The sequence below is a fragment of the Peromyscus leucopus genome, chromosome 13, assembly GCF_004664715.2.
Source record: "Peromyscus leucopus breed LL Stock chromosome 13, UCI_PerLeu_2.1, whole genome shotgun sequence".
NCBI lineage: Eukaryota > Metazoa > Chordata > Mammalia > Rodentia > Cricetidae > Peromyscus > Peromyscus leucopus.
This window is the reverse complement of record NC_051074.1, coordinates 2,119,973-2,144,376: the sequence shown is the minus strand read 5'-3', so window position 1 is coordinate 2,144,376 and position 24,404 is coordinate 2,119,973. Positions and strand designations below refer to the sequence as shown.

General features: G+C 43.2%; 1 protein-coding gene across 1 annotated transcript in view; it reads right to left on the bottom strand.

Moving 5' to 3' along the window:
* LOC114697859 (nuclear body protein SP140-like protein) overlaps nt 1-24,404 on the bottom strand; it is a 49,770-nt gene that overhangs the window by 12,514 nt on the left and 12,852 nt on the right. Inside the window, 10 exon segments of the mRNA XM_037210036.1 lie at nt 2,755-2,793; nt 5,408-5,455; nt 7,354-7,496; nt 9,445-9,549; nt 11,207-11,287; nt 13,218-13,268; nt 18,147-18,200; nt 18,926-19,030; nt 21,993-22,076; nt 22,625-22,705. Coding sequence (XP_037065931.1) covers nt 2,755-2,793; nt 5,408-5,455; nt 7,354-7,496; nt 9,445-9,549; nt 11,207-11,287; nt 13,218-13,268; nt 18,147-18,200; nt 18,926-19,030; nt 21,993-22,076; nt 22,625-22,705 — 791 coding nt within the window.

Sequence of the window (24,404 nt, the reverse complement as noted above, 5' to 3'; positions counted from 1 at the left end):
AGAAAGGACACTGCTTTGTCCTTACTGGAGTAGATACTTATTCTGGTATCTTCTCCCCAAACCACATCTAAGCTTACAGAGTACCTGATCCACTAACATGGTATTCCACACATGGTATTTCTTCTGAGCAGGTAACTCATTTCACAGCCAGAGAGGTGTGACAATGGGCCCATGATCATGGAATCCACTGGTCTTACCGTGTTCCTCACATCCTGAAGATAGAAAGATGGAATGGCCTTTCAAAGACACAGTTACAGTGCCAATTAGGTGGCAGCAGTCTGGAGGCTGGTATATGTTTGAATCAGCATCCAATATATGGTACTGTTTCTCCCATAGCCAGGATCCGTGGGTCCAGGAATCAAGAGGTGAGAAAGGAAACAGTTTTGCTCACTATTATCCCTAGTGACCCACTAGGAAAGTTTTTGCTTCCTGTTTCCACATCCCTAAGTTCTGCTAGCCTAGAAGATTTGGTTTCAGAGGAGGGGGAGTGATCCTGCCAGGAGCCAAAACAAGCATTCCATTGAACTAGAAGCTAAGCCTTTCCCCCTGGTCCTTTTGGGCTTCCGATGCCCTTAAACCAATAGGCTAAGAAAGGAGTAAGAGCGTTAGGAAGGGTGAATCATCCAGATTACCATGGGAAGATTGGATTGCCACTCCATAATGGAAGTAAGAAGGATTATGTCTGGAGTGCAGGAGATCCTTTAGAGTGTCTCTTGGTGCTACTGTGTCCTGTGATTAAAGTCAATGGGAAGCTACAACAGCCTGATCCAGGCAGGATGACAAAGGGCACAGACCCATCAGGAATGAAGGTGTGGGTCACTTTTCTAGGAAAAGAGCTAAGATCTGTTGAGGGACTTGCCTAGGGTAGAGGAAATACAGAATGGTAGTAGAGGAAGGTAGTTCCAAAGACCATCTAAGGCAACATGACCAGTTGCAGAAATGAGAATTATAACTGTTATGAGTGCTTCTGTTGTATTTTGCTAAGAATGTATTTGTACAGATATTTGTGTTTTCTCTCAATTTCCTTATCAAATGTTGTAATAGCAATTAAGAGAGCCAGGCGGTGGTGGCGCACGTCTTTAATCCCAGCACTTGGGAGGCAGAGCCAGGCAGATCTCTGTGAGTTCAAGGCCAGCCTGGGTTACCAAGTGAGTTCCAGGAAAGGTGCAAAGCTACACAGAGAAACCCTGTCTCAAAAAAAAAAAAAAAAAAAAATTAAGAGAATACTAATAAGATGTCTCCCAAGGGACATTGCCATCTGTTCTAAATTTAAAATTCATTTGTGGTTGTATGAAAGATAGTTATATCACTTTAGTTATAATTATGACCTAGTTAAATATATAATGTGTTTGTGATTGTATATGGCACAGTTATGTTTAAGTGTTATTATAACTCCGTTATTGTTTTTATTTGGAAATTAATCATGGCATAAGGAGATATGATTGTGTGTCCAGTTGACAAGGGGTAGATTGTGATGGCTATTCTTGGTTGTCAACTTGACTATATCTGGAATGAACTATAATCCAGAAATGTTGGGCACACCATTTGTGTGCATTGTGGCATGAAGACAGCAAGCCTTTGATCCAAATCTTGAGGTGGAATGACACACACCTTTAATCCAGATCTTGAGGTGTGTGTGTGTGTGGGGGGGACACGACACACCTTTAATCTGGGCCACACCTTCTGCTGGAAGCCTATATAAGGACAGTGGAAGAAAGAAGGGTTTGTTCTTCTTTTCCTGCTTGCCCTAGCCTTGCCAGCCCATCCATTCCTTCACTGGCACTGGAGCCTACTTCTTCAGGATTCCAGCACATACAGAAGACCAGCTGAGACACCCAGCTTCATGGGACTGAGCAACTACTGGATTCTTGGACTTTGCATTCACAGCAAGCCTTGGTTGGATTCACTGGATTGCAGCCCATAAGTAATTCTAATAAATTTCATATATATATTTAATAAATATACTTATATACTAAATATATATTTAATAAATTCACACATATATTATTCAATATATATGAAATTTATTCATATATACCTATATATATAGAGAGATTCCATCTACAAATTCTGTGACTCTAGAGAACCCTGACTAACACAGATGGTTTGCCTGTGCTTGAGAACCAGCCAAACTGACCAAGGTAAAACACCCTGTGAATTGGTCCATGGTAGTGGTTTTGGTCCTAACCAGATGGGCCCATGATGGCTCCCTTCAGACTGACCCCAGGGTTTCCATGAGAAGCCATTCACTCTGCAGGAAATTTTCTTCAGGACAAAGAGAGGTTCATACCTAGAGCTTGCACATGAGGCCTGACTGCCTCCTCCTGAGCTCTACCTGCATTTGGGATGCATGCTGGGATGTTATATTTCCACACACTGCCTTTTACAGATGCTGTCTCCTCTCGTATTTGCTCCTCACCCTTCATTCATGGCCAGCCATGCCCACTGCCACACCAGGCTCTGTCCCAGGGACCCCAGACATCTAGAGCTCTGTCTCCCATCCTCACCTTTAGGGCGAATGAGGACATGAGAACACACGGGAACACACATGGTAGGGTGCTTCTGGCCCAGACACCCAGACTGACCCCTCCTCCCTGGGTTGGGAACAAATCTAGTAATCTTTGCTTATCACCCAGAGTAGCATAACCAAGTTGATGGTGAGTCCTTTCAGGGGAAGAGGCAACAAAACATAGGCAATGCACCAAGGGGAAGGCTGGGGCTCTTCAGGGATTGTAGCTAGGAGTCAGTACTTACACAAGGGTCAGCTGGAGAACAGTACAAATTCTGTGTTCTCTGCAGAAAGGGAAAATTGAAATGACAATATTAAATGAAAGATTTGAATATGTTCATTTAAGTAGTCAAATGATGGTTGTTTACGTCTGTTTTATCACCACCAGCTTTACTGTTGGGTTTTGTTTTTTGTTTGTTTTTTTTTTTTTTTTTGTTTGTTTGTTTTTTTTTTTTTTTGAGACAGGGTTTCTCTGTGTAGTTTTGGTGCCTGTCCTGGATCTCACTCTGTAGACCAGGCTGGCCTCAAACTCACAGAGATCCACCTGGCTCTGCCACCCAAGTGCTGGGATTAAAGACAGGAACCACCACCTGTTGTTATTTTTGAGATGGGTCTCAGGTAGTCCAGGCTGTCCCTAGACTCACTATATAGCCAGTGCTGGACCTGAACTACTGATCTTCTTGTTTCTATGTTCCATGTGCTGGGATTCCAAGCATGTGCCATCATCCCTGGCTAAAGTTAGTATTATTACTTAGACTGTGCTGGGTACGAACAACTCAAGTGCTTTGAGTTCCCATCTAACAAATTAAAGTTAATGCCAACAGCAAAATCAGAGGAGGTACTTCAGTCACATAAGGCCATGACCTAATATGTGGGGGCTTTCTCACTAAGGCTTTCCATCATGAGCACTCAAATGTGTTTCTCTGTCTCACTTTCACTTCAGCCTTTAGAAACCATGGCCTCATGCACATGTAGGGGGTTTCCAGAAACCACCACTTTACAGAGGGCACTCACTCCTTAATTCTTTGATTAAAATATTGGTTTTAGCCGGGCGGTGGTGGTGCACGCCTTTAATCCCAGCACTCGGGAGGCAGAGGCAGGCGGATCTCTGTGAGTTCGAGGCCAGCCTGGGCTACCAAGTGAGTTCCAGGAGAGGCACAAAAAAAAAAAAAATATGGTTTTATTCTGTCTAGAGGGTTTCCCTTAAAATATCTACTTTTTTCCATACCTATTTTTATGGACCCGTGCATCTCTCTGGAGAAAGAGATGTTTTCAAACTACTGTTTGACCCAAAGCAAGTTCCACTCCCTGGCTCTTGGTCCCCAGGAAGCCTTTGTGGAGTCATACAAATAGGCAGGGTCTGGTTTCTACAGGCTGGTTTGAACAATTCAGCCAGTCCTCAAACATAATGGCTGTCAGCCATTTTTCTTCAATTTGGCCACCCAGGATGTATCAACCACGAACACCAGCACCTCCCCGAGAGTAGCTTAAGTGAGAATGAAGCTGTGGAGTACCAATCATATCCCAGAATGCATAAGGCTCAGAGTTCTGGAGTCTGGGAGATCCTAGAGAGGAAATCTATCACCATTTGTAGCTCTCCTGAGGTCATAGCCCTGAAAATCAAATGAGCCCAAGGCACCCAGGGCTGCAGCCTTTCCTCTTAATGGCGTCCCACCCCTCTATTCCCAACTCAAAAAGAAGTCAGTCTGGCTGCACATTCAGAAGCAACACTGGACTTCTCATTGCTTTTGCAAAGCCACTGGAATGACATGTCATTCTTCCTTTGTGACTCAGCCATTCTCAGCTCTTAACCCCAGTCCAGGGACCAGAGCTGGAGAGAAGCATGGTCTGGCACACAGTCACCTGAGAGGGGTGCCACTGTCCACTGTTCTAGAATCTCCCACTTCACACTATTTGGCATTCTTTAATGTAGACAGTGACTTTGACACAATCCTTGAGGTCCCTCAGGGCTGTTCTTTCCATCTTCTCTACAGTCCTTGGATGTTCTGAGGATACTTGGTAATGGTGCATTATACAGATGAGTAAATATGGCTTTGCTTGGGGAAAGAGAATCCAGGTATCTCAAGGCAGATGTTGGCATACATAAATAATGGTTCTGGTGACCATCCCAGAGGGTCTGACACACACCAGCTATCACCAGAAAGCTTAAACGGTCCTGCATGGGCTGGGAAGCTGTCATGTGATCCTGACAGTGACATGGAAGCTCCCAGAATCAGGGCTCTGAACAGATGAAGAGGCCCTGAGAGACTTAGGAAAGTGGAAATGGATCTTGGCTGCTCTTTCTCTGGGAATTCTGTTCTTGCAAATAGAGACTCAAAACAAGAGAGAGACAATTGCCTCTTGTTGCTATGGAGCATTGCACCCAGGAAGAAGGATGGTTGCCTGGACTGGACATTTCTAGCTCATTTGAGTGATCCAGGAAGAGGTACTCTTAGCATTTGGGGGAGGGTAGAGGCAATGGGCTTCAAAGTATCCATTGACCATGTAATAGGTTACATGGTAGCTTCCTGCTAGAAAACTGAGTGGATGAAACGTCCCAGTGGTTCAGAGTTCAAACCAGCCAGGCAATAATGCAAATGACAAATAATACACAGGCCTGAAGTGCAAAACCTCAGTGAGCCATGAAGCTCAGTGTCCAGTGATATGTGGCCCATTGAAGTCTATGTTGGTGGCTCTTTATCATCTCCAGCTCAAAGGGGTCAACACTGAAGGAAGACCTAGCCTTACACACAGTACAGTAGCATGAGTAAAGACACAGGCTGAAAACAAGAAAAGAAGAAAGTAGAGGAAGGAGTGAGGGGTGACTTTAAGTATGATAACCCAACTGACACATCATAAAATAAGAAGCTTTGTGTGTAAAATCACATGAGAACTCACCTTTTTTTTCCTGCCATATATTCGTGGAGGATTGGGTAGAAAGTTTTCCTGCAAGATAGAAGAACATGAGTGCATAGTTATCTGTATTTCAGTGGTGTGAGTCTGGTGTTTCCAATCTCCTTGCAGAAGTTCTGCCTAGATCTTCTGTGGACTATTCAGATCCAAGTTGTCTGACCCCATTTCCCTCTTATCACCTACAACTTAGAGACTCTGGCCTATGGCAGCTGGAAATACCTCCTGACATCCCTCTTCCTTAAGTCCTGAGAATGTTCCCTCATTCCCTCATTTTCCTCATTACCATTACATGTTCTCTGTTCCCACCTGGCATGTTCACCTTGATTTTCCATGCTAGGACTAGTCAGTTCACACACAGCTGATGCATGCATCTAGGGTGTCACATACTCGATGAATTTGGAGCACACCAAGACAGAAAATCTCATTTGGGGAGATAGAGGAGAAAGCTCATGGGAGAAATCTCTCTCTCTCTCTCTCTCTCTCTCTCTCTCTCTCTCTCTCTCTCTCTCTCTCTCTCTCTCAAAACATGGTTTCTCTGTGTAACCCTGGTCATCCTGCTTGCACTGTAGACCAGGCTGGCCTCAAACTCAGAGATCCACCCACCTCTGCATTAGGAGTCCTTGGATTAAAGGCATGTGCTACAACCACCAGCACAGGGAACTAATTTCAAACAGTTTAAGAGGTGTCTCTGGGAGCTGAGGGGCCAGGACAGTCATGAAGGGGTGAGATATCTGAGCTAAGAATTATAGGATAAATACTAGCTTGCTGGATAGAGAGATAATGAAATCATGTCTAGGGTAGTCTGTTTCTAACAGTTTGATTGTCAACTTGACATACCGAAGAAGAGCAAACATCAATTGAAGAATTGTCTCTCATGGGCATGTCTGCGGAGTCATTTTACTGGTTGTGGGTGGATATACAAGTCCAAGCCCACTGTGGGTGGTGTCATTCCTACTAAGTTGGGTTTAAGCTGAATAAGAAAGGCAGTTAAACATGAGCCAAAGAGCAGTGTTCTTCTGCGTTTTCTGTTTCAGTCCCTGCCTCCATACTTCTGCCTTCCATTCCTGCCTTGGTTTCCCTCCATGACAGACTGTAACCTGTAAGTCAGATAAGCACTTTCCTTCACCAAGCCGTTTTGGTCATGGTGTTTGTCATGGCAGCACAGGAAGCACAGGAGAAGGAGGAGGCTGGGGTTAGCTTAGAGCTGATGTCTTCTTTAGTTTACTTGAAGTCCTGGGTTCAACCCCTGCTCACCAAATAATGATGACGATGATGATGATCACATATATCAACTGCCATTTCCTTTGTCTTTCTTTTTTGTGGTGTTTTGAAACAGGGTCTCTCTATGTAGCCCTGGTGGTCTTGAAACTTGCTGTTTGACCAGGCTAGCCTCGAAACCATAGAAATTCTCCTGCCTCTGCCTCCCAGGTGCTGAGACCACAGGCTCCTGCCATCAGGCCGAGTCTTCAACTGCCATTTCTAACCTCAAGGACATCGCTGATCCCTTGTCCACATTTTGAACTGAGGTAATTAGGGCAGCGATAAGATCGTGCACAAACAACCTGAATTGATGGCTTGTGCCATAGACACAGCCCATCCCCCTCTGTCCACACAACCCTCTTGGTTGCAGCTGCTTGCATGTCCTTCCTCTAGATTCCCTTTCACTCATATGACAGTCACCTCTTCCTTTGGCTTCAGGGCAGAAATTTCTCTGCAAGAACCCCAGTCCTGAATGGCCATTCCCTCCTCAGAGGTTCTGTATCTATCATTTGTCAGCACCAGCAGGGTGTACCTCCCAGCAATGCGTCTCTCCTGAGTGACAGGAAAACCTCACTGGCACCAGGGCTTTCCTGTACCTCACACCTATGTGATATGTAAACAGTGCAAGAAGAAGCATTGACCTCTCCCCACCCCCGCCCTCATTGCAATACCTGGATCAGGAATTTCAGGGGCCAGTTGTAGCAGCGCAGACTCAATCTCCAGTTCTTTGATTGTCCATGGCCTCCCAGGATTTCAAACTCAGGGGGTGTGTACCAGTTCCCATCCTCACTCTGTATGGACTTCATGGAGATCCCTGTAAGACCACAGTAGGCTGATTGTGAACCTGCTCTGTCCCTAGTGCTCAGATTCATGGCCTCCCACCACACTGAGCTGGGTTCGCCCAAACCATGCTCAAAGTCAATAGCAGAAGAGTCAGGTCTCTGCTCTGGCTTCAGGAGTGCCAGCTCAGCCCTGGAGTTCCCTAAAGAGTTTGCTGAATCCTTTTCTGTTTCTTTGATTTTCATGCATGAAGAAAATGACAATCACCACCAACAGACACCTTTTAAAAGCACTTCAGGGTCATTAGACAAGGGCAAGCTAGTGACTGACTCCACAGGGTGAGTGGATTTCAACCTGATGTTGAGCTCTCGGGCTGGAGAACAGCCAGTCTCAGGAGGCCCCAGGCAAGGTGGAGGTGGAGTCCTCAGTTTAGAACTGAGGCTGCAGGTGGTTTCTACAAACTTGAGAGTTCTGTGACATCGTTGTCTACCCAGTTTAATGAGACTATTGAACAGAAGCTTGTCCATCGCTGTAGTTGGAGGTAGGTACCATCAAACATAAGTAAATATTATCTCATGGAAATACAGATTATGATTTTTTAAAAGCTAGTCATATGTTTGGTATCTTCATTTTTATAAAAATGCAAAGGAAATCACAACAACACAGTTTCATGTCCCACCAAGATGACCATAATAAAAAACAAGAAGAAATAGCAGCTATTTATTATAGGGAAATTGGAAGTCTCCTGTACTGCTGGTGGGAATATAAAACAATTTGGCCAACACAAAAACATTTTGGTGATTCATTACTGAGTTCAACATATAATCATCATATGACCCAGCAATTCTACTTCTGTGTATGTACCTCAAACTGAGTGTTTATATCACATAAATGGTTTATACAAATTATCAAAACAGCATTATTCATTATAGCCAAAGGCATAGTTGTGCAAACTGAAGAACAAAGAAAATGTGATATAGTCATACAATGGAATATGAAATTATCTGTGAGTTTAAAAACATATTGCATAACCTACACAGATGAGGCCTGATATCATTGTGCTAAGTGAAAGCAGGCAGTCACAAGTGACATACATTACAAGATGTCATTTGTATGAAATGTGTGCAGTGGGCAGATTTATAGGACAGGAACTGGGTGGCTGAATGCTCAGCAGAGTGAAGTGGGAATGAGCATCAGCCACTAAATATACAGAGGGGGACAAATACATCCCATGCTAATTTTTTTCTAACGTACCAAAGTCAAACACCCCATTGATCATAGACTCTAAGTGCTGAATTATATGGCATATTAATTATAACTCAGTAAAGCTGTTAAGAATAGTGACAATGTATTTCTGTCAACTGACATCCACAAGCTCATATTAAGAGAAATCTGAGATGAAGTCCATACTAGTACTTTCGTTTTGCAAACCTTTATGGTGTATGATTGCAGAATATGTTCTACCTACAATATAAATTAATCTTCGTGGATGTATCATGGGTCAGGCTTTATATTATGGTCCTTTACTTTAAAAATGAGAAATTTCATGCTCAGAAAGCCCTCCACCACTACAGAATGAGACCATCACACTTGGCAAAGCTGAGTCTGGAATTTGGGTTCTCTGCTTCCCAATCCTGTGGTCTCACCATGACAAGTGCCCTGCCTTGGTGCTGATGATCCAGGGATGTGGAGGCAGAGGCTGAAGGTCTCTTTACATTTATGTCTGATTGGAAGGGAAATATACATTAGTTTCCATCTATGGATGGAAGTTCATGGGCTTCTTGCTTGTTCTCTGGGCATCTCATGGCTACATCCATATTGTTGTGAGCATCTGTTAGGTATGGTTTATTCAAGTGTGAATATAACATGTTAGGATTCCTTCCTGTTTTCAAGCCATGCTAACCCCCAATTCCTTAAGTAATTCTGTTATTGCTTGTGATTTTTTTAATTTAGCACTTGTAAATTAAAAGCATGAAACTCACCTTGCTTGAATTTATCCTTGCTTAACACTCCCTTCATGTCACCACATGTCACAGGAAGCAGCTCAGCACTGAAATCCACATTCTCATATCTATGCTTTCTTGGAACTGAAAAAGATGTTCCCTTCTGTTTCACTTTGTAGGTACACATCCCCCCGCCTCGTATCTCTTGGGGTCATTCCTTTAACACTTGGGACATTTTGCTCCTCAGATCTCTAGCTTCTAAGTCTTTCTTACAAGTGGCATGTTGGATACATAACAACAAATGTTTTACCCCTAATTCATGAAAAACAGAAAATATAGCAGAGAAATTTGGCTTTGATAAAACTGTCCTGATTCTCACTCTAGTGACCACCACTGATTGCTACATGACCATCAAACAGGAGCTGTCTAGCGGTTCTGTTTTACATAAAGATGGTAGCCAGAGATGTTCTTCTTAACTCCCCATTTGAGCACTGACTGGATGAGCAAAGAGAGGAGATGATGGGCACCTAGCAGAGTTGGGTGGAGATCATTCTTCTATTTGTCTCCTCTACTCCATCTCTCCCTCACAACAGCAAAACCCATAAATAGTCAAAATATGATTTAAATTAGTTTAAAATAATTGTTATGGCCAGTCTTAAACTTTAGAAGTATGACAGATTTGTCAACTTCTTATTGTCAACTGTTTATTTAGCATTATAATAGAAAGTGCAATTGTTGGGATTCATTTAGTAGATGCCAAATAAGGTCAGTCTCCTCAGAACTAAGGGCATACTTCCTGTGGGGGGGAGAGAAACCTGGAAAGGTTCAGACAACCAGATTAAGTTGGTCTCCTGAGGTCCAAGGACACACATACTAAGTCAAAGTGCCAAACCACCTTTGAGACCACAGAGCACATTAGTGGGATTGGATCAGGCCAGAACGGGTCCCTTAAACCAGGCCCCAGAAGAAGAGCTGAATTTCTTTTAATGAGGCCAACCTGGTATCTGGCCCCTCTTCTTTCCTCTGGGGAAGCAATGGGAGCATCTCATGGGAGAGACAGCATCCTCTACTTCCAGCATCATTTCACAGCTAAGCCCATCACACAAGACGCCTACACAAGCCCAGTCATCGTGTTCTCTTAACCTCCCCAGCCGGATGGGCTTACACCAGCTGCTATTGAACAGAGGCAGGGCTCCAGGGACCACTAAAAATGGGGCGGGGGGAACCAGCCCTGCTTTCCATGTCCTATTCTAGGGCTTGCCCAGCTGAAGGAGAGGAGGTGCTTTAGATGGGAGAGAGCAAGAAGGTTTGTTCCTTTGCTGTTTGCTCTTTCAGACAGAGTCTTGCTGTCTCAGAAACTGAACCTCAGGTCAGAAAGGGCACTCAGTTGCTGGTGTGGAATGCTGTTGCTGCAAAAATGGAACTGGGAAGCTACAGGGCCTGCTCAAGATAAGAAAGAACTCACAAAAAGGGAGGAGGAAAAGGAGTATGAGACAGCAGATTCGCTTTCTTCTTGTAAGTCACCCAATCTAGACATTTTAATAATCAATGGGCAAGTTAAAAGAATTTCCATAAAAATCAGGTTCAACTCAAAGGGAAGGAAAAAATTAAGACAGATAAGATTGATGACAGAAATACAGTCACAGGCTTGCTCCAAACAGCTTTGCTTCTAGATTTTGCTGCTCTCAAATTTACAAGTAAGCTAGAGTAGACTTTGTTAAGGTTTTAGATTCCCCTAAACCTTAACAAACTCTGTGTGTACTCAGGGGGGCAGGGGAAAGACCCACAGACGCCATCTTACCCCTGGTCTTGGCAGAGGGTCCTGGGTTTGTTTTCATTTTCTTTCTCCTGCAAGCTGTCTGGCCACCAGCCCTGCTGTCATCTAGGAGAGACACAGGCAAAAGCAGAGTTGAGCCAAACTACAGCTGACAATAGGAATGAGCAAGGGAGGCATCCCGGTTACATCGGGGTACTTTCTCTACACACTGGGACAAAAGCTCATGACAAAGAGCCGTGATGGACCAGGCAGAAGTCAGACTTAAAGCATGTGAGGATTCTGTTGTATTAACACTTTGGAAAGAAATTTCATTCAAGTCTACACACAAAGAGACTTGAATGAAAATATTGTCAAAAACTCAGCCCGAATAATGCGGTTTTCAAAGTATGCATTCAAAAAATGGATGCAACTACTTTTTTTAACTTTCCAACAAAAATATACATAACAGTCAACAGCACAGTTGGGTCATTGTCAAAAGTGTAAGATTCCTAGTTTGGTGAAATTCATATTGAGTGGGATTCCAAAGCCTGCTTCATAGATCTGATGCAAAATCGATAATCATTTAGAAAAGACACTTAGCTTTTGTCTGGGAAGAAAGAATCCCTTAGACCATTATTAAAATCAGATGGCAGGGGGCTATTTGTAAATATATACAAGGTTTAGGAATAAGATTGTAGGATATGTCACCATGTAGATATGTTTGTGATTAACTTTTTTCAAAATCTTATAAGATTGATTGCTCTTGCCCCCCCCCCCCCCCGCCTCTCTCCTCTCCGCCTCTCTCTCTCTCTCAAAAGAATACTTCTAATGACAAAGCTGAGCATATTAAATATTTTAAAAACACAAATAAAAATATGGACATCACTTCTATTCCAATAGCCAAATATAACCAATGCATGCATTTTTGCATGTGTGTGTACATGTTGTGTTCCTTTGTATGTACATCTGTGGACATGCCTGAATGTGTGTGGTGTGAAGGCCAGAGATCAAAGTCAAGCGTCTTCCTCAGTAGCTCTCCACCTCAACTGTTGATGAGGTCTGACATTAAGCAGAACTCACTGAAGTGGCCAGTGTCTAGGCTTGCTGGTGAACAAACACGAGGGACCCATCAGTGAGGGATTACAGATGTGTACATCATGCCCAGTGTTTTTACGTGGGTGCTAGGGATCCAAAGACTCGGGTCCTTAGACTTGTGTAGCCAACACTAAACACTAAGGCATCTCACCTGCCCTTCAATGAACACTTGTGAAAATGAACTGTCCATTATTTTTCTATCTCAAAGTATCTTCTTCTCTAGATAAATAGTTATATTTAAAAGCCTGAATTTGTAAATAAAAATGAATGGTTTCATTGGTACATATGTTCACAAATATGTATCTTCTTATCACATGCACATACACACTTTTATATGTATACATATGCAGCCTGTTTGCCTCATTCATCCTTTGTAACATTTTTCCAAACCAATAAAAATTATGTACTGCGGATGACAGCACCTCTGGACTACCACATGTACGAGAAACAAACCACTTGTAAAAGACATTGTATGTCGGGACCCTTGTTACAGCATCTTAACCCATGTCTTATAGTAGCTATAAAACTTTTGTGGGAGGGTGGAGGTTGCTCAGTGGTTAAGTGCAATTAGTGTTTACGCATGAGGACCTGAGTTCAGATACCAACATCCATGTAAAAATACGTATGTGTGCATCTCTAATGCTAGTGTTAAGGGACTGGAGACAAGAAGCTCGCTGGGGTTTGCTGACTGACAGTTCTCAAGGGAATAAAGTAGAGGGTGAGAGAGCAGGACATTCAGCATCCTGCTCAGGCCTATAGATGTGGGTACAAGTATGTGTACCCATATGCACAAGTGTGAATACAACACACACGCACATCTCACAGCTCACTTACACACACACACACACACACACACACACACACACACACACACACGCACACACACTGTCATGGCTCAGAAACTCACAGGCCATATCCTACTAAACTCAACAGCTGTAATTCTGTCCCTCTGCTTACTTACTTGTTGGCCTTCTCCATTTTACTCTTGACCAGTTGTGGCCTTTCTTTTTTCCTTCAAAATAAAAAGAATAAAATTAATCATTTAGAGACATAAAATGTAATTCTCTATGCCTCATATGCCAGCCATATTCAGATACTGTTTTCAAATTTCTGATCCTGGAAATGAGGCAAAATTCTTAACAACTAATGTAGTCATGCGGAGGTCAGTGACAGAGCTAAATTTTAATTGTTCCTGCATCTTGGGCTATGGCCTTGGGAGGCTATTGGAAAGCACCTTCCTTTGAACACCTTTGAAGAATGGAAAGCTAATTCCTGCTCATGCCTGAGATTGATTGGATGAAAAGTGTTAGGGCATGTACCTACTGTGAAAATTCAAGCCAGAGACCATGCTACCCTGGAAGTTGAAGAATGCTCTCAACTTCCATGTAGAGACTTTTAAAAAACAAATCTCCATTCTTGGAGCTGAAGAGATGGCTCAGTGGTTAAAAGCACTGAGTACTCTTCCAGAGGACCCGGGTTCAATTCTCAGCACCCACATGGCAGCTAACAACTGCCTGTAACTCCAAGATCTGAAACTCTCACACAGATATAAAATTCAGGCAAAACACCAACGCACATACAATAAAAATAAATACGCTATTAAAAAAATCACTCCTGGTGGTGGTAGCACATTCCTTTAATCCCAGCACTCAGGAGGTAGAGGCAGGGGGATCTCTGTAAGTTCGAGGCCAGTCTGGTCTACAAGGTGAGTTCTAGGACAGCCAAGACTGTTTCACAGAGAAACCCTGTCTCAAAAAAAAAAACAAACAAACAAACAAAAAACAAAAACAAAAACAAAACAAAACAAAAAAAAACTCTGTTCTCTAAAGTTAAAGCATGAAACCCATCACATGTTAAATCCAGCATAGGAAGGGCCAAGATGGGAGTGGGGGAACTTTAAGGAAGCCCAGTAGGATCTTTTTGTTACAGTTTTGTTTTCTCTTGAATTTTCCAAATTCATGTGACCATAGCTCTGAGGGAATGGAAAGTCAGTCTAATGATGACAGTAATGGATCATTAATATTTATTAATCTGGGTGTGTTGATATATAGGATGTGAATGTGCATGTTCATGTGTGTGTATATGAGTGCAGCCATGCATGTTCCAGCGCATGCATGTGAAGATCAGAAGGCAACACCACATGTCAATTCTTGCCTTGCACTTTGTCTGGGACAAGGTCTGTCTGGTTGTTCACTGATTATTATTGGCTGGGAGCAGCCTGTGACTATAATTCTACTAGGTGGAAGTGAAGGCCTGACCCACAGAGGGAGGCCTTGTGATTTTCCCCACCTGAGATGCCCATTTTGTGGTGAGTCAACAACAGACTCCAGGACTGACAAGGAAGGAAGCACCAAAACTGCTTTACTCTTCCAAGAAAGATGTCATGCTGAGGAGCACCCCACCCAGAGGTGCTGTGGAACAATCCTTTTGTACACTGTAAATCTGCATTACTCTCATTGGTTAAATAAGAGCTGACTGGGCTATAGCTGGGCAGGAAGAGCTTGAGTGGGAGAACCAGACTAAGAGGACACTGGGAAGAAGGGAGGAGTTTGGGGAGTCTTGAGGAGGCGCAGAGAGAAGGACATGCTGTGCTGAAAGAAGGGACCACCACATGGCAGAGGACAGATAAGAAATATGGGTTGATTTAAAATGTAAGAGTTAGGTAGTATGAAGCCGAAGCTATTGGCTGAGCATTTATAATTAATATTAAGTCTCTGTGTGGGTATTTGGGAGCTGGCTGGTGGTCCCAATGAAAAACTCCACCTACACAGTGGTACTTCTGCTGTCCAGTCTACTTCAAGCTAGAAACCAGTTTCTGAGAAATTCCATCAAGATTCACCTGGACACGGCTCAGTTAGATCAGCTAAGCTGATGCCCATGTCATCTGATACTATAGTTTCTCTGCTACATAGAACTGAAAGCAGATGTGCCCACTCATCAGGCTGGTAGAACTTAACCAACTGGGCTGACTGTTTCTTCAGTCCTGCGAGAAGCCATGATTGGCAGGTTCTGATACCTTTCCTAGGGGCTGTGGACTGTGGAAATACTCTATGACTGAGTAGCACCCATCTCTGGTAATGGAGGCTGACACTGGGTTTGTCCTGCAGAGGATAGCCTTATGCCCATGGCTGGGCCTTGACCTACTGAAGTAGGGAGAGAGTTACAGGTGACACATGGGCCTACTCTGAAACTCAGGATTCTGTTCTGGTACCTAGGACTCCAGTCTAATTCTGGTTCAGTCTATGGAAATTCTTTGTCTTTCTTCTTTCTGGCCCCTGGATAGAAGGTCTGGGCAAGAAAAAGAGATGGTCTGAACAAGAGGTGAAAGTGTAGTCCCCAGAATGACATGTAGATTTTATGGAAGGAAATAAGAACAGAACTCCATGTCCTACACGTAAGAGGTCTGGGGACAAGAGGAGCATTGATGACATTCTTTCAGAATTGCAGACCCTCACACTGGTGTGCTCTCCCCCACTGAGAATGCTGAGGTGATGCCACTCAGTCAAGGTCATGGGCAGAGAGTGAATAGGATGCTCACCCCCTACTCAGTAACCCTTCCTCAATCAAGGACTAGGCATGGTGCAAGGAGCTGGAACCCAGATTCACAGCTGTCCCCAGGCCATGTTGGAGGCACCATCTATGTCCATGGTGACTAAAGAATGTCCTGTTCAGGGGTACCCAACTATTACAAACATTTCTTTTCTAGGGACATGTTTTCTTAAGACCTGTGTGAAAGCCAGTTGTTTACATATCTCCCTCACACAAACACAGAGAGCTGCACTTTAGTGATCTGTCAGAGACAATCAGGAATTATACTCTATAAACTTTGTTAAATGCCACATGAAAAAGGTCGCATTTGACACTGCTGCCTTGTAAGTTACAGACAGGGACTTTGGGCACACTGTGCTCTTTAGTCACCATAGACCTGCGTGTGCAGCTTCTACCTGACCTGCTGCAAATCACAGTCCTTATGGATCTTGGTGAAGGGACAAGAAGACATCTTTCCTGTATACCAGATGTCACTCCTAGATGCTTCTGTAAGAATATGAAAGCATGGGTCCACAGAGAGACTTCTACAAGGATGCTACTAACAGCGTCTTCAAAATATCCCAAGCTGGAAATGTTGAAGAGTCCAACATTTGGAGAACATGCAAACAAATCCGGGCTATTCAGACAATGTATGTACTCCTTAGCAATAAAAAGAAGCCAATTGGCACTGCATTCCTCACTGTGAGGTGACTGCAAAGTCGTTCTGTGGAGGGATGAGAACTCGACAGTAAAGAACATGTTGAGACATCTTATTTATAAAGCACTTAAAAATCAACCTAAATTAAATCACCCTTGAAGAATAAGTGACTGCCTTGATGGGTAGTGGGAAGAAAGAGCATAAAAGCCTTCAAAGGCTTATGCTCTTGGTGTGTGTCTCAATAAGATTTTTTTTATTGTAAAAATAATGCAATTAATTAGCAGGATTCATCAAAGGGTGTACTTAGGATTTGTGCCTTTTACTATAAATTTTATCTTAAATAAGAACTGCAAAAGACATTTGAACATGGCCACACGTTCAAATACTCCAGTGGGTTTTCTTCAGAGTACTCTCCACTTCCTCCTGAGTCCTCACTGAGTCTTTCAGTTCACTGCTTGAGGCATTCCAAGACTTTTCTACCATGGCATTTGAAATTCCTCCTCAAGGGCCCATCAGCTGAGTGAGGCTTGCCTCTAATCCCAATATTCAGGAGGCAGAGGCAAGCAGATCTCTGTGATTTCAAGTCCAGCATGGTCTATCTATACAGCAGGCTCCAGACCAATCAGGGTTATATATACAGTGAGACCCTGTCTCAAAAAAAAAAAAAAAAAAAAAAAAAGACAAATGACAAATTCTTCAGTCTCCCCTCATTGCCTAGCTCCAGTGTTACTTCTGAGTATTTGGGATGTAGTGGAGCCATACCCCACTTTCAGCTGACTCATTACTGCTTACAATGGTGTATGTTCTGAGAAATGTGTTGTTAGGCTCCTTTGTCACTGTGCAGCCACCAATGTACTTACAGACTAAGTCAACTGCAACCCCACACAGCAATACCATCTTATGAGACCACTCTAATACGTGTGGTCAGTCACTGTCATGGCCACTATTACATAGTTCCTGACTATTCCAAAATATGGACCACTCTTTACCTCTCTTGGAACAAATTACCAAACGTTCAGTAACTTCAAACAACACAAGTTTATCTAACAATTATGTAAGATATCTGATATGGGCCTCACCAGGCTGAAGTCCAGATGTCCACAGCCCTTCATCCATTCCTAGAGGAGAACCTATTTCCTTGCCTTTTCCAGCTTCTCAAGGTGACCCATGTTCCTTGGTCTCTTTCTGTATCCTCAGACTCACCAGTATTGCATCCTTCTGACTATTCCTCCACAGTCATTTCCTCTCTTTGCATTTGAGAGAAGTTCCCCACTTTTTATGTTTGTTTGTTTTGTTTTGTTTTGTTTTGTTTTGAGGCAGGATATAGCCCTGGCTCTCCTGAAACTCATTCTGTAGACCAGGCTGGCCTCAGTCTTAGAGATCTGCCTGTCCCTGCCTCCTAAGAGCTGGAATTAAAGGCATGCACCACCATCCAAAGAAGGTTCCCCACTTCTTCAGAGCCATAAAATCAGAGTGATCACTCCTACACCAACAGTCAAAGACAATGACTTACCAAGGTCCCTAGCTTAATCATATGTGTAGAATGTCTTTGTCATTAAGATAACAGGTTCCAAGGGCAAGGAGGAACTCAGGGGAGGTCACCACAGTCTACCCCATTGTCACACACAATAACAATAATATTTCTAGCAGTAAATAACTTATCAGAAACATCAAAAGCACATAAACTCTCATTTGTTTCCTTACTTCTCTTCCTCTTGGATTTTCCTACAATAGTGTTGTTTCCAGTCTCCACAGTATCTAGAAAACAATGAATGGCAATGAGGGAAGAAATAATGAAGAGAAGTTACAAATCTTGGGGCCAATCACACTGCAAAGGCCCTGCTTACATCAAAGTTTCAACTGTCATTCCTTTCCTCTTTCTAAAGACCCCAAGGCTACTGAACCGAGAACTAGGAATCCAGGGAGGGCCCTGGTCATTTTGGCCCTCTACCCCCAATGGGGCATTTTGAATCTTGACATATTTTTGCACAGATAAAATAAGAATTTTGTAGGAAATTTTCTGGGCAAGCTCTAATTAATTATTGGACATAGTTGAGGAGTCCGGTTGAAAATACACACTGGGTTGAAAATAGTTGGCTTGGACTCTTCCCTCCTCACCAGCAGCAGATCACACTGGACAGTGTCCTTTCTAGGGCCCTGACAAAGCAATGCCATCCAGTTGCAGGCGGTCCACCTGCTGTCTTAGGTGGCAGGGAAGGATGGGTGCAATTCAGCACATCAAGGGAGCAGTCAAGGTAAGTGCCAGTTTTAAGAGTACATTTCTTGTACTTCATCCACATGTGATCAACTGACTCTGTCCTCTTAAATGTGACTCTGTAAAGGTTTCTTGATTCTCTCCAGCTCCCAACAGGCAAATGCAGAGAACTGGATTCAGGGATGAACTGGACCACAAGCTGGAGCCTGTGGTACTCACTGAGCCATGCCTAACCCATGACCCTTGTACAGGCTTGTCTATTAGTTACCTGCTCGGCTGCTTCCCATCCTTGCTTCTGGGTCTTCTCGAGTGTATGCAGGGGAACACATGACACAGGAACAGGCCTCATTTCCACTTGTGGATTGCTCTGCTCCTGGGCCAACATTGTGGGCGTTGGTTTGTTATTTAATTTAGCAATACTGGGGACCAAACTTGGCCTCACTTGTTCTAGGCAAACAGTCTACTACTGGACTACACCCTCACATGTCCTTTTATGCTTCCTTTTTTTTTTGACATGGTGCCAACTAATTTTCCTGGATGGCTTTGAACTCACTCTAGCCCAAGCTAGCCTTGAACTGTGAACTTCTATTGTGATCTTAAGTTCCTGACAAATGATCTTTTTATATCTCTATTGATCTACCCCCTTTTCTTATTCCTCTAAAGTATTTTTACATTCTCCCTTTGTCTGACTTTCAGTTCCTCTTTTTTTATTTTTTCCTCTCCTGTCTTGCCCTCTTTGTCAGAACTGCATCTGTGTGATGATTTTAGGGCATGGTCACCATGTCTCTCATGGGACAGCAGGTTAGAAGCAAGCTCTTCTGACCTCTTTCATTATTCACTTAGTGATCTAGTGCTCTGGATAGTAATCCTAACCAAACGATTGCTGTCCGTGGATCCTGAGACAGACAACTAAGATCCCACTGTTGTCTGGCTACACAGCAAGCCAGATTCTGAAGGAAGAAACAAAAGAGGAGATATTTTCTGGGGAAACAAACAAAAAACAATAACAACTAAGAAACAAGCAAAACCTGCTCTAGCAATCACACCCAGGATCCAACGGAGCTGTTCTCTTTCCAACATGTACTTTATTTTCCATTTTTCCACCAAATTAAAGGTGGAAAATGTAGCTATAAGTAAAATTTTAAAGTTCTTATCTTCTATGATGAAGAATAGAACTATTCTTTGAAAATAGTAAAGGATAACTTTTGCTAGTTTTACCAGTTTCAAACCCATCCCAAATTAGCCAATGACTAGCTAATCGTTAACCATGCTTCTGAAATCTAGCCAATGAGAGGCAGCAATACAAATTTGAAATTTAGCCAATCAGCAGCAGCCATCCTCCAAACGCTTGGGTGATGGTCCCATAGCTGCCTGTGCTAAGCACTTCTATTTTGCAAAGTCTATAGCCCGTGAACTACCTGCTTCTCAAAGCTCCGGGTGAAAAGAGCTGTGGCCACATGCTTTGCACACAGTGTCTCCCACTCCCACCACGGCCTTCACTTAGCAAGCTTTCAGCTTCAGACGTGGGAGTGATGACCTCTAAGTACAGTGTTCCCACCAAGATCATCTGAAGACCTGCTGGGAGTGCCCTGCAGGTGTGAATTCTAGACTTCTTGTGCACAACTCAGATAGTGTTCCTGAACCACTGCCAAGTGACTCAGTCTCAACAGCAACTTGTTTCATTGTGTTCTTTTTTCTGAGTTATGTTAATTAAAATGCATATGCAATTCAATGTAAAGAAATTGCTATCTTGATTTGAAGGTACAGCATTTAGCAAATACTCTATGTTTATTCTTGCTTCATCAACTTTTTGTTTTGTTTTGTTTTGTTTGTTTTTTTGAGACAGGGTTTCTCTGTGTAGCTTTGCACCTTTTCTGGAACTCACTTGGCAGCCCAGGTTGGCCTCGAACTCACAGAGATCCGCCTGGCTCTGCCTCTCGAGTGCTGGGATTAAAGGCTTGTGCCACCACTGCCCGGCGCTTCATCAACTTTTAAAAAGTCTTTTTTCTTGTGTCTGTTCCTGATTCTCCCATTCTTTCTGAATATTGGAAGATAATGACCCCTCCCTTCAATAAAATAGATGGAGAAAAAGGTCTAACAAGTCCTTAAGCCAAGTTGGTCTCAAAAGCTAATAAAGGTGGATCCACCAGGGGGTAGCCAAACTGTGCAAAGATTCTTGGTCCTACTCTGTCTTGGGACATTCACAAAGACACATGGTATCTGGGAAATAAGTCATTTTTCTCACTGTGTATGTAATTTTGAGTCAACTACTGTCATTTAATCAATCACATGTTTCTTTTTAGCCTCTATTTTTCTCAAGAACATCAGTATTCCACACATGACAACACACAGTTTACCGCTATAACCCAGCATCCTCTTTCCGTTAATCATGGGGTTATTTTCTCAACGCCACAATCCACCACGACAGAACTTGCACTTCCCTCTTGTATTCTCATAATGACTCTACCTCTTGTCTCTAATAAACGGCAAGGTTTCACTAATGATCCCACCTCACAATGGGGGGACTTCACATGTGTGTCAAGTAGCCCGATAAAACAAGAGAGGAGGTCTCCAGTGTTCCCACGTCCCCACCAGTAGCTCTCAGTCCAGACCATTTTCTGGGGAACACTGCTTTCTTTGACAAAACCCCTCAAACTTGAGGTTGAGATCTTTCCACAAAGGAACTGCCAGGTTAAGTGAACACAGATGTCTTTCAGAGGTCCTGAAAGGCTCACCTGTGCATGTCTCTGTACAATTGGCCTGAGCCACCAGCCCCGGACTAGGTGTGATGCGGGCCCTCATCCCTTCCCCACGGTAGTCTCTCTGTCTCTCCTAAAGGCTTGTTCACGTCTTAGTCCATTCAAGGTCTACTTTTGTTTGTTGGCCCTGTAATGTTGCTTGAGAAGATCAGTGAGTTATCCAGACATTAATTTTCTATGGGGTGCCTTGAGCTCTCTGGTGGTAAGGAGAATTCTAAGATGGTTCTCTAAGAGCTTCTTCCACAATCCTGGAAACTATGAACATGATGAGATGTTACTCCTGTGCTTAGCTTAGGTCATGTGGCAGAGCTGGCCTTAAGAGAGAGCAGGCCTCAGGGTAGGCCTGCTCTAATCAAATGAACCTTTACAAGCAGGGAAGCTTTTTCCAGCTGGCAGCAAAACAGGAAATCAGAGACTGGAAGTGTGAAGAAGGTTCCAGAGTCTCTTGCTTCCTTTAAGATGGAGGGATACTCCTGTCTGAGAAGGTGAGTAGATCTGGGGAGCTGACTGATCCATGGCAACAACCAGTACCAAAACCGTGAGCTCAGTGCTACAGCCACAAGGAGCCTTGCTCACCTGCTTCGGGACTCAGTGGTGATGGGGGTAAGTTATCCTGGGGCTCTTGTCCATCAAACATTTGTTCACAAGAACTACTTCCTTCTGTAGAAAGGAATGAGACTCAACAGACTCAGATGGCCAAGGGAAATCACAGCAGGAAAGCCATCTGAGACAACCAGGAAGGTCCAGCTGGCTTGGTGTCTCCTAGAATGGATGTCTCTGTTTGGGGACTCTGAAGTGGAAGCTGACATGACTCCTTCTCTGTCGCCAGAGGCAGAAGATTGGCCACCTATCTTTTCCCTCTCTGAGCATCTCATTCCCCTTTGTTTCTGACCCTTGTTTCTGCCTCTATGATTTCTTCTCTCTGAGACTGTAAAGAGATGGCTCACAGGTTAAGAGCACCGACTGCTCTTCCAGAGGTCCTGAGTCCAATTCCCAGCAACCACATGGTGGCTCACAACCATCTGTAATGAGATCTGGTGCCCTCTTCTGGCCTGCAGGCATACATGCAGGCAGAACATTGTACACATAATGAATAAATAAATAAATAAATAAATAAATAAATAAATAAATAAATAAATGAACAGGCTGGGGGAGCACTTTCTCTCTCACAGATTCACTAGCTGACTGGCAAATGAAGGCTCACTCACCTCCTCCGTTGCATTGTGAGAGGCTAGGCACCTCCTCTGCCTGCTCATCATTCATTTGGGAATTTCCAGGACTGCAGGATGCTGAAAAGAAACAAGGATACAACAAACCATACAGAGTGACCTCAGTTTGCTCAGGCAGAACCAGGAAGTTTGGGAAATATAAGAAAATAAGGAGTACAAGGCAGTAAAATGACAACATGGGCCGTGTAACACAAATAGTGGGAAGAGCGAGGCGCCGTCTTTCCCCAGTTATTACTACTTTAACGTGAATAAAAAATCCACATATTCTACCCATAAGAATCAGGTTATTCTAAACAGGAGTCACAAGTATTTCTCACTGTTTCCCACAAAAGGCAAAGGATCCTAGATGAACCAGGGAATCAAAGTAATTACAAAAGCTTTATACAAACTATTCTCTTGAAGAACAAGAGAGGCAGATAGGACGTTGGAAATTTTAGGGAGGAAAATGAACTCAATCCTATGACAGCAGGAAGTTGTTGAACTAAAGAGGAGAGTAAGGGATGCCAAGTGCATGTCTGAATGTCTTGTTGTATTGGAGAAAATGAGTTTGATGGAACAAGACTGAATGAGAAAAGGCACCTGAGACTAAGAGCTGTTTCTGTAGTCCTAAGGTAAAAACAAGAGATCTGAGGTATGTTGGGGGGCACTGGAAAGATGGCTCAGTGGTTAAGAGTGCCTGCTGCTCTTCCAGGAGACTCAGGTTCGATTCCCAGTGCCACATGGAAGCTCACAACTATCTGCCATTTCAGATCCAAGGGATTTGACACCTTCTGACCTCTTTGGACAACAATCAAGTATGTGGTATAGATAGATAGATAGATAGATAGATAGATAGATAGATAGATAGATAGATGTTAGATGAAGGCAAAACACTCATACATATAAGTTAAATTAAGAAAAAGATTTGATTTGGTTTTTCTGTTGGGAAAGAAAACAATGGACAGGGCTCAGGGGAAGACTGGAAGACTGGTTTACATTGGGGAGGGGCAGTCATTAACAACTCTGCTTGAGGATGGAGAAATAGTGTCCTACGCTGAAACAGACACCAGCAGAGGAGGCATGTCCACTGTCATTACAGATATTATGTGCAACTTTGAAAGTGTCATACACTGAAGGTCTTGAAAAACATCTGGATAAAGGAGTCTCTGAGAGAGCTGTATGAAGATATTCAGGCCTGCAGATGAGGAAGCTGATAGGCAAGTCTGGGGCTTTGAGTTTGGGGATCATTAACTTACAGACAGAGCAGATAAAAATGCCTGGGAGAAACTGATTGCCCTGGTATGTTTTCCAATACCACTTTAAAAGTTGGGGACATCACAATCTGAAAACTCACAGCCAATGCATTCACTTTAGGCCAGAAGTTAGTTTTGGCTAGTAACTCAGGCCCTTCAATGTCTCAATCTTTTCTCTCTTCTCTGAAGACAATTTTCTGCTCTCAATTTTTTTCTCAACAATTTAATTGTTATTACTATTGTTGTTGTTGTTATTGTGTTTATTTGGAGATGGGAGAGTGTCTCACATACCATGACACATACATGGAGGTCACAAAGACAACTTATAGGAATCAGCTCTCTCCTTCCTTCATGTGAGTCCTGAGGATCGAACTCAGATCATCAAGCTTGGCAGCAAGCTTGATTTTTAATTCATTCTTCTTTATCTTTTCTCTGTGTCATATACTCTTTAGTAGCATCTCCCCTTTACAGAATTTTCTCCACATTTTAAACTCTGCACCTTGTTTCATGGTTGAGATTAGCTCTTT